This window comes from Urtica dioica, chromosome 11, assembly GCF_054948205.1.
Source record: "Urtica dioica subsp. dioica isolate 48M chromosome 11, U.dioica_male_clone48M_v1_H2, whole genome shotgun sequence".
Lineage (NCBI taxonomy): Eukaryota > Viridiplantae > Streptophyta > Magnoliopsida > Rosales > Urticaceae > Urtica > Urtica dioica.
In genome coordinates this window covers 13370587-13383062 of record NC_142766.1, presented here as the reverse complement: position 1 = coordinate 13383062, position 12476 = coordinate 13370587, and the positions used below count along the sequence as shown (strand labels likewise).

The 12476-nt window shown below is 36.1% G+C and overlaps 2 protein-coding genes across 4 annotated transcripts; both read left to right on the top strand.

The window, feature by feature from the left end:
* The first annotated feature begins 1137 nt into the window (after positions 1 to 1137).
* Positions 1138 to 5380, top strand: LOC149381386 (importin subunit alpha-4). Its single transcript, XM_089630715.1, has 10 exons — positions 1138 to 1535; positions 2359 to 2455; positions 2547 to 2638; positions 2756 to 2887; positions 3287 to 3472; positions 3618 to 3781; positions 3908 to 3986; positions 4316 to 4444; positions 4521 to 4648; positions 4728 to 5380. The coding sequence occupies exons 1-10, from the start codon at positions 1317 to 1319 to the stop codon at positions 5107 to 5109; spliced, it is 1608 nt and encodes a 535-aa protein (XP_089486841.1). The 5' UTR covers positions 1138 to 1316; the 3' UTR covers positions 5110 to 5380.
* A 1785-nt stretch (positions 5381 to 7165) lies between these two features.
* On the top strand, positions 7166 to 10776 carry LOC149381385 (rhodanese-like domain-containing protein 6). 3 transcript variants are annotated; one of them, XM_089602162.1, is made up of 9 exons: positions 7166 to 7451; positions 7552 to 7713; positions 7799 to 7905; positions 8178 to 8375; positions 8725 to 8806; positions 8936 to 9018; positions 9135 to 9267; positions 9417 to 9585; positions 9815 to 10776. In XM_089602162.1, exons 1-9 carry the CDS (start codon positions 7275 to 7277, stop codon positions 10564 to 10566), a joined length of 1863 nt encoding a protein of 620 aa, XP_089458288.1. In that variant the 5' UTR covers positions 7166 to 7274; the 3' UTR covers positions 10567 to 10776. The 3 variants fall into 3 exon arrangements, with proteins under 3 accessions (XP_089458288.1, XP_089458287.1, XP_089458290.1); XM_089602161.1 differs by having other exon boundaries at positions 9812 to 10776; XM_089602164.1 differs by having other exon boundaries at positions 9417 to 9590; positions 9812 to 10061.
* Positions 10777 to 12476: the final 1700 nt, after the last annotated feature.

Genomic DNA, 12476 nt, shown 5'->3' with positions numbered 1-12476 from the left:
CCACAAATCTAATCACTCAATAATTCTAATATCAATTAAAAAAGTACAAATTCAAAGTGATACTACAATTTGAAGTGAGAATACTAAAACAACTTGAAATTCATTAATTACAAGAACAAAAATATTTAAACAATAGACATGTATCTAAGTTAAGATTTTTATTTTATTCTAATAGGTTACCTGATTAATGGGTCATGTAACACTTACACACGTCCGTTTAAATGTTGACATGTATTTATTTTTTACTCGTTAATTTATTTTGAGTGGGTGTTATCCGATAGATCTATTATCCGACCAGTTTAGACAGAATAATTGATGGGTAATCGCGTATCGTATTATATGATCGGACTTATCTCGTATTACCAAGATCGAACCCTTTAGGGCCTGGGAGGAGCTTAAGTCCCACCTCAAATATGGTTCACATAAGAAGTTTTAATTTTAGCATTTTTAGAATATATAATTTTTATTTTTTTAACTAGCCCTCTCTAATTAGCTTCTTTGACTGACTCTGTCTCTACATGACTAAAGGTATAATTGTGATATATTTGAAATACAGAGTATAAATATAATATTTAACTAAAATTTAGGGGATTCGTGTATATATATTTTCGATTTTTTTTTCCTTCATGAGAAAGTCATTTATATTCCCCTCCTATCGTGCAATGACAGTATTGCCATGTTCCTTATTAAAACCGACGTTCCACCAAATGACCATTATTTTCTTATTTCAACTCAGTCTTAATAGGAACAAAACAAAAGACACATATCTCACCTAATCAAGAATATAGAACAAAATTAGAACTTGTCAATTTTAGAATTAGAATGACAATTAAACTTATCCACGTTAACTAACGAATTAAACACATATTTATATTTGTATTTTAATCCATTTTTTAAAAACACATGCATTTAAAAGTGACGATTTTCAACACACTCACCATCCATATATCATTGGTTAAAAATGGAATAGAAAGAATAATATATTTTAATACAATTTATTTTGAGTAAAACAAAATAAAATAAAAACTAAAAAGATAGTAAGTGATAAACTAATAATATTTGATTAAAAAAAAGATAATAGTAACAAACTAATAATATTCTTCATGGAATATGTAATAAACTAATATTACTTTAAGAAAAGATGACCTAATTAGCAGATGAGCTGAGGCAAAAAAAGATCCCAAACCCGCCTTTTGCACATTTCTCTTCTCTCTCACCATTTTTCTCTTCCTTTTTCAATTCAGTCATTTCGTCGAACACTTTAGAGGGCGAATCCAAGATAAGAGGAAGAAGAGACAGAGCAGACAAGAGCGAAAATGTCTCTGCGACCGAGCACTCGTACGGAGGCGCGGAAGAAGTCGTACAAGACTGGCGTTGACGGCGATGAGGCTCGGCGTCGGAGAGAAGACAATCTGTTCGAGATCAGAAAGAACAAGCGCGAAGATAATCTTCAGAAGAAGAGAAGAGAAGGTCTCACTCTCCCTCAGCAACAAATGCTCGATGGAGCTCAGAACGCTGCGGTTTTGGAGAAGAGAGTACGTTTCTTCATCTTTTCTGTGCTCTTCGATTGTTCAATTAGGGTTTCGAATCTCGGTGTCTATTTGATGATTTGGTCTCTATACATGAATTCGTTGATGTTTAGGGCGTTGAAATACTTTATCATTTTTAATTGTTTTATTTATGTTATGAATTTTTGTTCAGATAAATGGTACATCCATGATTTTAGGAGAGGAAATATAGGGCTATACCTCATAATATATCCATTTGAAATGGAATTTACGCGGTGAATTATTTTTGTCAAGTTTGGATTTACTTGTGGATACGAGTTAAGAGACAACTGGTTTAAGGATCTGAGTGTGGCTAGAATAAAAAATAACTGTTACTTTTAAATTTTGTGTATTGATTAAGAATTTATGGCGGTATGATTGATCTACGATTTATAGCGACGCATGAAGGTTGATGACTCTGGATCTGCAAGTTTGTGTGCTCTGTTCCTGATTGTACTTTTACCTTTTGGTTTAATTCAAGGATCCTTAGTGCTTGCAACTTTCTGGAATTAATTGCATGCTTAATTGAAGTTACACATGCTCTGGATGTCATTTTTGAAAACTCCTTAAAAACTTTTTAATATTCCCAAGTCCAAATGCTAGTTTGATAATAATTTCAGATGCTTCTTTTTGGGTCATAATGTCGGTTTCAGGCTTGATATATCATTTTGTCGATCTGTTAACCGCATAGCAAAAATACACACTGAGCGTTTATTTTATTTTATTTTATATATTATTACTTATTTATTTATAGAAACTTGAAATATTTAATTACCCCGGGTCACTTTTTTCTTTACATCAAATTCTACAGCTGGAAAGTATTCCTGCAATGGTTCAAGGAGTATGGTCTGAGGATTCCGCTGCACAGTTGGAGGCAACTACTCAGTTTAGGAAGCTATTATCAATTGGTACAGAATTAGTTTCTAATTTCTGCGTCTAAAGAATAATAAAAAAAAAACATAACTCTTTTATATTGAATTTCGTTTCTGTTCTGTTTAGAGCGCAGCCCTCCCATTGATGAGGTTATTAAAGCTGGTGTCGTGCCTCGTTTTGTCGAGTTTCTAGGGAAACAGGAATTTCCACAACTTCAGGTGCAGGGTTTCACTTTTTTTTTTCTTGAACCTTTTTTTATTTTATTTTTATTTTTATTTCCCTCCTATCAATCACCAAGTCTCTTTGTATTTAAGGTGTAACTTTCATTTCTGCAGTTTGAGGCTGCTTGGGCTCTAACCAATGTGGCATCTGGAACGTCGGAGCATACCCGAACTGTGATTGACCAGGGTGCTGTTCCCATGTTTGTTCAACTCCTTAGCGCCGGTAGTGATGATGTCAGAGAACAGGTTTGGATTCGACTCTTACACTAGTCTCTGATGAAGAGCTATCTTCTATTGCTGATCATGCATTAGTTAAAGATTATCACGTCTTACTTCGGAATACTGTTGTCATTTATCTTGTTTAGTCCCTGTAGTCTCAAGTGTTACAAGTTCTGATTTTCCTTTGATCATTGTGCTCCTCGTCTCACTTAACTGGAAGCCTTGTCTGGCCTTGGGCTTAACTATCCTGCTTGTATTTGTAATTCTTGATATGATTCCCGATCCCTTTACTGACAAAAGAGTTTAGCTTAGCTCAGTAGTGAGCACCTTCTCTCTCACCTAAATAGTTTGTGAATTCGAGTCATGAAAAGTCTACTAAAAATAGTAAGAATTTCTGACTGTTCTCTTTATTATCATGTTGAACAGGCTGTATGGGCTTTGGGTAATGTTGCTGGTGATTCGCCTAATTGTAGGGATTTTGTTCTCAGTCACGGAGCTCTTGTGCCTTTACTAGCTCAGTTGAATGAGCTTTCAAAGTTATCCATGCTGAGGAATGCTACATGGACTTTATCTAACTTCTGTCGAGGCAAGCCTCCAACTGCATTCGAACAGGTTAGATCCTATATTCTTTTTTTAGTTTGGAACCTTGAAGCTGAAGAATGTGGTGGCATTGGCTTGTATCACGTGCAAGCATTCTGTAATTGATCATTTAAATTAAACCGGCCAGTCATGTTATTTTTCTTCCTGTTTCACGTAGGTGAAACCTGCCTTGCCAGTTCTGCGGCAGCTCGCTCATCTGAATGATGAAGAAGTTCTGACGGATGCTTGCTGGGCCCTCTCATACCTTTCAGACGGCCCAAATGAAAAAATTCAGGCTGTGCTTGACTCAGGTGTTTGTCCACGCCTCGTGGAACTTCTGATGTAAGTTTCCTTAAAGCATGAACTTCCTATTCCACGTCATTGAATTGGAAGATGAACTCTACCAATATAGTTGTGGGTTATTGCTGTCTATTTTCTATTGAAGAATCTTATCTTTTGGTTTACAAGGCATCAATCAGCTACGGTTCTTGTTCCTGCTCTTCGGACAGTGGGGAACATTGTCACTGGTGACGATGCTCAGACTCAGGTACCAATTACTCTCTAATCTAATTTTCACAGATTTATAGTAGTGTCCTGTTATTAGTGATGATACTTGTACTTTGTCTGAGATGACCAATGCCAATGATTAAAGAATAAGCACATATTCCATGATGTTTTGGTTAAGTTGGGGTGTGAAGTTAAGAAACAAAATGATATCTAATTGGAGCTCCTTTTCGGAAAATGAAATCGGATTGGAGTTTGTTCCTTGATCTTGTTGTATTTAGAGTGAGGGTACCAATAGGTACACTCCTCGTCCCTCTCTTTGCACCTTGCATGTATAATTGGCAGTTTGATAACCGCTCTTTACTTGGGCAGTTTGTGATTGATAACAAAGTGCTGCCATGCCTCTATCAACTCCTCACACAAAATCACAAGAAGAGCATAAAGAAGGAAGCTTGTTGGACAATCTCAAACATTACCGCCGGAAACAAAGCTCAGATACAGGTAATTAATCCTCTACATAAGTTTGCATAAAACTAAACCAATTTTGTTTATCGATCTCTTGGATTCTGGTTGGCAGGCGGTAATCGAAGCAAACCTCATTCTACCGCTCGTACAGCTTCTCAAGAACGCAGAGTTTGACATAAAAAAAGAGGCCGCTTGGGCAATCTCAAACGCCACTTCCGGAGGCTCTCACGAACAACTACAGTACGATTTGAACGTCCCCTTAATTAGTCTCTCCTCTAGATCGATTGAAATCGCATATGATTCCACATCCTTTATGCAGATTCTTGGTTGCCCAAGGAAGCATCGTTCCGCTGTGTGATCTTCTGTCCTGCCCTGACCCGAGGATCATAACGGTGTGCCTGGAGGGACTCGAGAATATCCTGAAAGTGGGCGAAGCCGACAAAGAAATGGGACTGAACGGAGGAGTCAATATCTACGCCCAGCAAGTCGAGGAATGCGAGGGTTTGGATAAGATCGAGTCTCTTCAGACCCACGATAACCATGAGATCTACGAGAAGGCTGTCAGGATCTTGGAGCGATATTGGGCTGAAGAAGATGAAGAAGAAGAGACCGTTCAGGCCGCCGAACCCAACCAGCAACAACAAGACTATCTCTTTGGAACCAATACCACCCTTCCACCTGGTGGTTTCAATTTCGGGTGAAGACTTCTTTATTTTTATTTCTTTTATACCAAACTTTTCTTTTCTTCACATGTTCTGTTGTCAGGGGCCAGGGTTTTTGTTAATGGCACATAGGCTGCTGCTGGTCTATGGAATTTGTTTTTTTATTTTTATTTATTTTTATTTTTTTTAATTATTATAAAGTCTGCAATTATCATTTTTATTTTTGCTCATATTATTTACTTTTGCTGATTCTCTCTTCTCAGAACATATATTGAAATAGGAAAATACCCTATTCGCTTTTTGCGTCAAAGCTACGGTTTATATATGTGTGATATATATTTCTGCATTCCTTATCTGTCTTATCTTTCTATAAACGTCGCAATCTCAACATCTTGAGAAAAAAAAAAAAAAAAAAAAAAAATTAGGGTATTGCCATTGCTGAGGTTTCGACAGCAATCATGTATAATGATGATTTTTTTTTATTTTTTTTTTTTTATTTTTTTTTTTTTATGTATAATGATGATTTGAGATGTGGCATACTAGTATGACCACGGGAAACTTGAGAAAGGCATAGGATGTTAGTTAAGTCCAAAAGCCACGTTTTAAGACGACTCAGGAGTATTTGTAGAATTATATTGGTCTTTCTTTAACAATTTTCTTTATATGTAATTTCTTCAACAGTTTTGGTCTTTCTTGAACTTACCCAAACACTCTTAACAAGACTAGAGATCTTGAAAACAACTTTAACTTCTCATAGAGACTAACACTCGAGGCTTATATCACTCCATATAACAAAGGTACTTTTGTCTTACTTTATTGTAAAAAATATGGTTTTCCTTGTATGGATAAAACCTAGAATGGTTTTCAAACATCCTATCTAATAGCCTTTCTCAAATTTCCCATGAAAATTATATCTGTGGACCGACGTAGGGCCATTATGAGTTACATGGGTATGTGTATAGGTACGGGCATGTACAAAGGGCCATGCATTGACCATGTTAGAGAGGAGTTCAAGCATATCTCATTCATGTGATGTATATGTAAATAGTTCACAAACAACTAAGCACGTCACTCCCGCACGTTTCAGTTGTCATTTGTTAAAGAAACAACTTATGACATATCTTATCCCATAAATTTAAGTTGCAAGTACGAGTCAAACAAGTTCAATAAAAATGTAATATGGGTGGCACAGTTGTAATAACCTCTCCTTATCCCGTCCGTTCGGCGCATATGTAAAGATGTTATAAACTTTGTCTTCATAAGTGTCGTACAAGTGAGGCAATTATAATTATCTGTCCCATCTCATTTGAGTGGCACAGTTATAAATAATTCTCAAATAAGATATGCCTGTTATTTTTTTTTTTTTAATAAACGACAATATTACTGCATGAATATCATATATGCTTACGCACTTTTTTAATTGGGCTGGACCGTAAAGATGTTTGACGAGATTTGGATGAGCAATTTTTAACTACCGACCACATCTCTTTCGAGAGGCGCATTTATAAATACATTCCAAATTAGAGCATGAAAAATGTCACTTGATTAGCGCAATTCTATTAACGAAAAAATTGGAGCAAATAGGATTATTATTCTTTTTAACATCACCGTTACATTCGAAGTTTGATCAAGAGTTCAGTTCGAGGTTTCAATGTAATACGTACATATGTATCGTATATATTACATAGCTTTTTTTTTTAAGGCATCTTTCAAAGTCTTGTTCTTCCGGTTGACCTTCGAAATCTGAATCATGCTTCTTCATTTTTGTTAGTTGTCAAAAAAATTATAATTTTTGGTATTTTATTTTCTGACGAAAAGAGATATGCTTATTTTAGATTGGAAAATATGATGTTTAAATTTACAAAAAATTAGAAAAATAGCCAAGTTGAATGTTTGACATTGCTAAATAGTCGACGTTTGGTAAATCTAAGATAAATAGTCGTAAAAATGACGTGACGTGGTTATTTATCTAACATTTATGTCTGTAAATACATAAAAATGACTATTTAACTAAAATTTATCAAATATTGATTATTTAGCGATATTAAACGTTTAAATTGATATTTTCCTAATTTACCCTTAAATTTAAGCAAACAAAAATAAGCTAAGTTTATGAAATGGAGTAAGCAAAACGTCGAGCGTTTAGGGCTTTGAATTCACTCGAAGAGGAAGAAGAATACAGAGAAGTCTCAAGTCTCTCAACAATGGAGGTTGAACCAAACCAAAGAAACGATGAAGAAGAAGAAGACGGAGTTTTGCTATACTACAAATACGCCCAAATCCCCGATCTCGACGACCTCTTCTCATTCTACCACTCCAACTGCAACTCACTCCACCTTCTCGGCCGTGTTCGACTCTCTCCTCTCGGCGTCAACGTCACTGTATCTCTCTCTCTCTCTCTATCTCTCTATATATATGTGTGTATAATTATGGTTTGAGGATTTCTAGGTTTCTGATCGTGTTAGGAATCGCTTTGGTCAGGTTGGAGGGAAGCTGAGCTCGTTGAAGAAGCACATTGCGGAGGTCGCGACCAACAGCTTGTTCGACGGCACCGATTTCAAGCTCGCGACTTGTTCTCCTCCGTCGGACAACAAGGTCGCCACAGAATGCGGCTTCACTTCGCTCTCCATTCGCATCGTCAAGGTATAGTTTGATTTCCAGTGCTTAATTGGTTGGTTGGTATAGTTTGAGGTGTCTCGAAAACTTCATCGTGGTTTTTGCTTCTCAGGAATTGGTTACCTTGCATTCCAATCCTCTGCTCGAGCCACCGGAGATTTCAGATGCAGGGAAGCATCTTTCTGCTTTGGAGTTTCACTCTGTTCTTCAGAAAGCAGGTTGGAAAACTAGTCCTTATCTTTATTTAAGAAGAAAAAAAAAATAGAAATATTGAGCTTAATGAGATGAAAATGGTAATTTGCTTCGAAGAAATGATGGTATATAGTAGAGCTTATACTGGCTTTTGTTCAAGGCTGTAAGCAGCTTTGTCCGGCTTAAAAAACACTAAGAAGTTGATCTTTTAGTTGCGCTTGTTAGAACAAGTACTCCAATAATTTTAAATAAATAGTAGGGATTATGATTGTATAGAGTAATTGTGTCTTTTCCCAGGAAAAAAGTTCGGATGGGGAGACATCTACGGATGACAAGCCACTTGTTTTGTTGGATGCAAGGAATTTGTATGAGACGAGAATTGGAAAGTTTGATGTGCCAAATGTGCCAACTTTAGATCCGTGTGTCAGACAGTACAGTGATCTTCCGTCGTGGATTGATGATAATGCCGATGAGTTGCAGGGGAAGAATGTACTGATGTAAGTTGTAAATTGTTATAGACACTCTCATTTATGTAGTTTTGTTGTTTTATGTCAACATTGTGAAGCATGCTTTCCAAATACTATTGAGAATTTATCTGCAGCGCTGTAAGGAATTTGTCGTTTCTTGTGTATCAACTTTAAAAGTGTTCCAATTCTGAATTCATAAAGAAATCCAGTGCTTAAGAGTAAACTTGTAGTGCCATTTTAAAATTACAATGCACAAGCTCTTCCAAAATCATGCTACTTCAGTTTGCTGACTACACCTCAAATAATTAAATAAGCTGATTATGTAATAGTTCCTTATTGGACCTGCTCATTAAAAGCTGTTTATTGAGTTGTGTTGAAGGTATTGCACTGGAGGAATCAGGTGCGAGATGGCATCAGCGTACATCAGGTCGAAAGGGTCTGGTTTTGAAAATGTGTTTCAGGTGTTACTGCTTTCTAGAAGCTACTTTCTCAGTCCACTCGTTGTCAATTTCAACTCTACTATCGAAACATCTCCCAAGGATAATATAATGAGTGCCTATGCTCAGAGTGTTATTATTGGCTCGTTTCAGTTATTTGGCGGAATACAGCGTTACATGGAGCAGTTTCCCGATGGTGGTTTTTTCAAAGGAAAGAACTTTGTTTTCGATCACAGGTATGGTTATTTTGTTAGGTCATCAGTTTTGTTGATGGAGAAGAACCACACATCGTCCCGAATTGTGAACCATTGAATTGATGCACTTTAAACTGCTCACGGTAATATGATTGTAGGATATCAGTTGGGAGTTCGGGAACGGATGTATTGGGTACCTGTCTTACTTGTAGCTTGCCCTTTGACGATTATTCTCCGCGTCTCCGCTGTACTCATTGTAGAATGCTGGTTTTGGTTTGCTATAGTTGCCAGGTATGTCACACTGGTGTCGCTAGTCAGGTTTAATAGTTTGACATATCTTTTGTGCGCCTCTGTCTTCTTAGCTCTATCGTCTTAATGATTTAGTTTGCCTCGATTTATGATATGGTCTTGCATGGATTCTTTTTCACATCGGCCCGCAGGAGAAGAGCTCAGCATGTGTTGTCTGTGAGTTATGCAAGAAACACGGCAAAGATGAGGGGTCGATAAAAACAGTAAAAAACAGCAGATCAGATGAAAGTTCAGCTCAAAGGGATGTCACAAATATCACCCCAGATACAAAACTCATACCTCAAATACCTGAGAGACAGGGTAAGGTCTGTATCTATATTTAACAAAATTAAATTTACATACACATACGCATTTGTTCTTGACGGTCTGTTGTAAGTTCTTAAACAGCTTGTGTTTAGTTCTCCTTAAACTTTTGCCACAAAATCAGAAAAACAAAACTACGTGCCAATCATACTGCGCTTTAAGAGTTGGAGATATATTGAAATTTCTAGAGTTTCTCATTTTTCAATATCCACTGGCCTTGTAGTAGCTGTAGGAATCGGACATCAGAAGAAACTCAAAATCTTGTGCTTGCACGGGTTTCGACAGAACGCGTCTAGTTTCAAAGGTAGAACCGCATCGTTGGCCAAGAAACTCAAGAACATAGCCGAATTTATCTTCGTTGACGCACCGCATGAACTATCCTTCATTTACCACCCGAGTCCGACGGATCATACATCGCCTTCATCACAAGAAGGACCTCCTCCTCCGCCACCTCAGCAATGCAAGAAAAAGTTTGCGTGGTTAGTGGGCTCGAATCTCGGCCCAAACAGTGAAACGGACTGGAAAATCGCCGACCGTCCCTTCGACGCCTCTCAGTACCGTACCCAGACTGACGGGTTTGAAGAATCTCTGGCGTACTTGAAAGGTGTGTTTTCTCAACAAGGTCCGTTCGACGGAGTCTTGGGATTCTCACAGGGAGCTGCAATGGCTTCCGCGGTGTGTGCTCGATTAGGGACTCTGAAGGGTCAAGTGGATTTCAGATTTGCTATTTTGTGTTCCGGGTTCGCTCTGGAATTACCGGAGCTCCGTGACGGTTTGATCGGATGCCCGTCGCTACACATATTTGGCAGCGAGCATGGTAACGACAGGCAGATTGTGAACCGAGAGAGTATCGAACTGGCTTCGCTGTTCGATGATGGTTGCTCAGTTCAAATACAACATGACTGTGGCCATATAATCCCGACCCGGTCTCCGTACATTGACCAGATAAGAGAATTTCTTCACCATTTTCTTTATTAGAGAGAGCCTGTGAACCTTAGTTTATGAATTTTCTCAAATCGTAAAGGTTGAGTTCATTAGACACCAAATCTCCTTTTCATAATTTATGACAAATTTTGTCATCCATTGGATTTAGTTATAGGAAGTGTAACGTCCTATGAATGGAGTAAAAAGACTAGAAACAGAATAGAATTGTTTTAGTTTCGATTTTTTTTTTCTTTCTCTTTCTATATCAGCACTTAATTTTGTCTTGTTTTATTATTAATTTTTTATTTGTTATAAACGCACGAGTGCGTTATTTATTTGGAATAAGCTATCTTGAATCGAGATTTTAATTATAGACTGGTAAATGAAAACCATATGATATCCCCTGATAATTAACCAGCAAGGTAACGAATTAACAAATATTAATGATGGAATTTGCATAATGTTGGAAATTACTTCAAGTCCTTGTTTTCTTCCATGAGGCGTTTCTATTTAAAGTTCTTTGTCACATTTATAAATCTTACGAACTGTTTGTTTTTAGTCTAATACGAAGCTTAACACATGTGATAGGCAAATCTATGCTTCTGTGTAATAAACCTCAAGAGTTAATTCTTGCTGTGTAACATTTTAAAATTATTATATTTATGTGCATGATAATGCACCAGAGTTTTATAGGGTTCATTCATAATTTCATATTTGGCTGAAGGTCCCTGCGACATTTAACTGTTTTTCTGGACATAATCGTGATATTTAATAATTGGTGAAAAAGTAGAGACTTTCAAATTATAATATACTATAGAGTCACTAGACACATAATTGACTTATACTTGCTCGACAGGTGTGAGTCAATGAATTTGAATTTTGAGGTTCGAGGAGAACAAGGGAAATTGTCTCCTATTTTCTCCTCTTCTGTTTGCTGTTTAGGCATTTTAGTGGAAAGTATTTTGTTTCTGATTCAATTAAATATCACATCTCAGTGGTTCAAAATATGTCATATATCTCGATGATATATCGTTTTTTGAAGAATATTAGTAAAATATCAATTATATCGTTGTATAAATATCGTTAAAATATTGATGATATCTTTTAGTAGTTAAAAAATTCAAAATATCGACAAAATATCATCTGAATTTGAATTTTTTTAATAAAAAAAATAAACAATTCATTATTTTATTTATTTATTTATTATTTCTTATTCTTTATATCTTTTACTTATTGATTTTACTCAGTATTATCAATATTTTCTTATTTATATATTATAATATATATGACAATACTTATTTGTATATATTTATATGTAAAATAAAAAACGAAGCTTTTGAATATATATATATTATTTTTTTAAATTATATTTTGTTATAAGATATTTATCGATATATTGATCGGTAATCGATATCATCGGTAGTCGGTATTGAAATTATTATTAGATATTCATCGATAATCGATGTATCAATAAAATCAGAATTTCGATATCGATAGCGATATCGGTATGGTATCGATAGCGATATCGGTATTTTAATCTTTGGTTATAATAGTAGTCCATTATAAATCTCCCTCCAAAAATTATAAATTTCAAATACCCCGAAGTTTGTCGTTATTATTTTCCTTGTTCAATTAAACCAGCTTTGTCTCATTCGAAACTAAAGAGCTCCTAAATTTTAGGCATAGGCCGCTAAAAAAAGTCTCGAATGATAACCAGCTGTCACTCCCCTCATTCTCAACCGTACACTAAGAAACAGCTTAACTAACCAACGCTCAAGATCACTCCCATAAATTAAAAAAAAAACAGTATAAACATAGACTCGGTCGCACTCTATAACTTCACAATCCTTAGCCGAGCAAAAAATCGTCATTATATATAATATATATACAAAACAAAGCCCTTGCTCATAGGCTCTTACCAGCTAAACAACAGACCAACTAGCAACGAAGAGTGAGAGAGAGAT